The 2,792-nt window shown below is 37.2% G+C and overlaps 1 protein-coding gene across 1 annotated transcript; it reads left to right on the top strand.

Moving 5' to 3' along the window:
* The first annotated feature begins 1,082 nt into the window (after positions 1-1,082).
* LOC128231101 (uncharacterized) lies at positions 1,083-2,507 on the top strand. The gene is made up of 2 exons (XM_052943521.1): positions 1,083-1,773; positions 1,915-2,507. Exons 1-2 carry the CDS (start codon positions 1,083-1,085, stop codon positions 2,505-2,507), a joined length of 1,284 nt encoding a protein of 427 aa, XP_052799481.1.
* Positions 2,508-2,792: the final 285 nt, after the last annotated feature.

Genomic DNA, 2,792 nt, shown 5'->3' on the forward strand with positions numbered 1-2,792 from the left:
TATTAGAGGCATTATACATGGTCAAATATTCATAAAACTTAATCAGAATGTTTTCCTTGATGAAATCTTGGACTTATTTAAAACTGCACATATGATCGAAAAGTTGGTCAAAAGGTCAAATCTTAGAAATTTTTTGTCCGGAATGGAAATGATTGGTCGGATTATGTTTTCAACTTGGTCATGATGTACCCCTTGATGAAATATGGACCGCTTGTAAAAGTGGGGAATATGGGGTAAAAAATGAGGTCAGTAGGTCAAATTGTCCCATTGGTGCAAAAAGGTACCAAGCGACATTTTCATACTTTCGAGTAAATTGAGTTTAAAGGTTTGGCGGTTCCTAAAAAATCAGAAAACTATTTTGCGACTTTGAATCTTTTATCACTTATCTGAAATGGTTTATTTAAATTGTTACTTGAATTCAATATCAATACAATGGATAATTAAGGTTAATTAGTTAATTTTGTATAATGGTACCTTCTTGCATAAAGTGATAAGGTAAAACAAATAATGTGAAAAGGAGCCATATGGCAACTAGTACCTTGTTGCATAAACCTCAGTTGGAATAATCAGATAAAACTGCATGCTTTAAGGGGCCTTATGTCATGTGGTACCTTATTGCTTGATGTTTTAGGCATAAATGTCAAACACAAAACATAAGAAATGTCCATTGATCTTTAATATTGCAACATTTGGTACAATATGTCAAATATAAGTGATTATATTTTAAGTGATTATATTTATAGCATTATATTATAGTAAAAGTTATAATAATTCATTTATGGTGCAAAAATTTGAACTAAATTACAAAGAACAAGGCTATGTACCATGATTATTAATCCTAGTTAAGTGTAAATGTACTAACGTTTATCATAATTATTACACATGTAAACAATTTTGCATTGCACACTGATTATATGTATACACAAGACAGTGTTCACTAATATTCTTGAATGAGTTCATTGTGTAGGTAAATCCAATAGATTGATAACATATTCTTCAAACACTACACTCACTTTTTAAAGCTGAAATTTTCGTACCATGTGAAAAACTCTAAACATTTGTCAGACTCGTTGAGTACAGTGATGATTGAAGACAACGAAGTGTTTGCCTCACATGACGTGGTGTCACTTTTCACCAACACCCCCATCGACAAGGCCCTATCAGTCATAAGAGACCGCCTAGAGAAAGACAAGACCCTAAAAAATAGAACCAAGCTGAGTGTGGATGACATCATGAATCTAACAGACTTTATTTTGACTACAACATACTTTCAGTTCAGAGGTGACATATACCAACAAAAGTTTGGCACCGCTATGGGAAGTCCAGTATCTCCGATAGTGGCTAACCTGTATATGGAGTTTTTGGAAAGAGAAGCCATTGCAACTGCTCCGGTGACATGTAAACCAACCTTGTGGAAACGCTACGTAGATGACATATTAGAGAAGATTCAGAGAGGACAACTACAGAACCTCACTGACCACCTCAACACTGTAGACGTTACCAATAACATCAAGTTTACCCACGAAGAAGAAAGCAACGGGGCCATTCCATTCTTGGATACTCTCATCACCAGGAAGGAAGATGGTAGTATCAAACTGCTAGTATATAGAAAGAAAACCCACACGGACCAATACCTGAATTTTTCATCCCACCACCCATTACAGCACAAGCTGAGCGTGGTCAGAACTCTATTAGACAGGTGCTACAACCTCGTCACCGAAACTGAAGATAGAGATATAGAGGAAGAACATGTAAAACAAGCTTTAGGCCAGTGTGGGTACCCTGATTGGACAATAAAGAGGGTTAAGACCGAGATTTTGAAAAGAAAAAATGAAAACAAGGACAAGAAAAAAGTGAAACATACAGATAGAGACAATAAATCTAAAGGGATGGTGGTTATTCCGTATGTGAAAGGGCTATCTGAAGCAGTGAGCCGGGTGTTTAATAAACATCGAGTCGCCACGGCCATGCGCCCACATCAGACACTACGCAACATCTTAGTGCACCCCAAGGACAAACAGGAAACAACAGAGAAAGCAGAAGTAATTTACAAAATACCTTGTAAAAATTGTGATAAAGTCTACGTGGGAGAATCGGGGCGAAAATTTGGAATAAGACTGAATGAACACAAAAAAGATTGTGAAACAAACTCAAATAAGGCATTTACTAGATCAACTAGAAAACAATCAGAATCGACAATAGAAAAAAGTGCAATCACAGATCACCAGAACATAAATAATCATGAAATAAACTGGGAGGGGGCACGCGTAATAGAGAGAGAATCAGACTGGAGAGTGCGAAAAACGAAGGAGGCTATTTGCATCAAAACTGAGGGGGCAGTTATGAACCGGGACGAGGGGGCCTTCCTTTCTGGGATTTACAACCCACTTTTCGCCGGATTACGGAAATTCGGCGGGAAGTCCCGAGTGTCAGAGCTGCGAGTGAGCGATAGTCAGGCCAGTTACTCTGATGATGTCCACAGTGTTGGACGAAAATTTCAGCTTTAAAAAGTGAGTGTAGTGTTTGAAGAATATGTTATCAATCTACAGTGTTCACTGTTTTCCGCACAGAAATTATACATGGAGCTTATACCGTAAATATTTCTACTGCAAACGGAAAGCATTTTCCAGTATGAAAAATGAATCTGTTCATATTGAAATACTCATGTTTATTCATCATCAATATCTTCATCGTCTGATGACTGGCACAACATGTATGTTTGTTATGCTGACATTAAGTGAGAGGTGAAGAAACGATCTCCTTTGTGCAAAGGCCAACATTTCCGTCTACCT

Source organism: Mya arenaria, chromosome 4 (genome assembly GCF_026914265.1).
Source record: "Mya arenaria isolate MELC-2E11 chromosome 4, ASM2691426v1".
Taxonomy (NCBI): domain Eukaryota; kingdom Metazoa; phylum Mollusca; class Bivalvia; order Myida; family Myidae; genus Mya; species Mya arenaria.

Coding starts and splice junctions, on each gene's coding strand:
- LOC128231101 (XM_052943521.1), top strand. CDS start 1,083: ATGATTGAAGACAACGAAGTGTTTGCCTCACATGACGTGGTGTCACTT. Junction 1,774..1,914: donor AAAACAAGCTTTAGGCCAGT/GTGGGTACCCTG, acceptor CGTATGTGAAAG/GGCTATCTGAAGCAGTGAGC.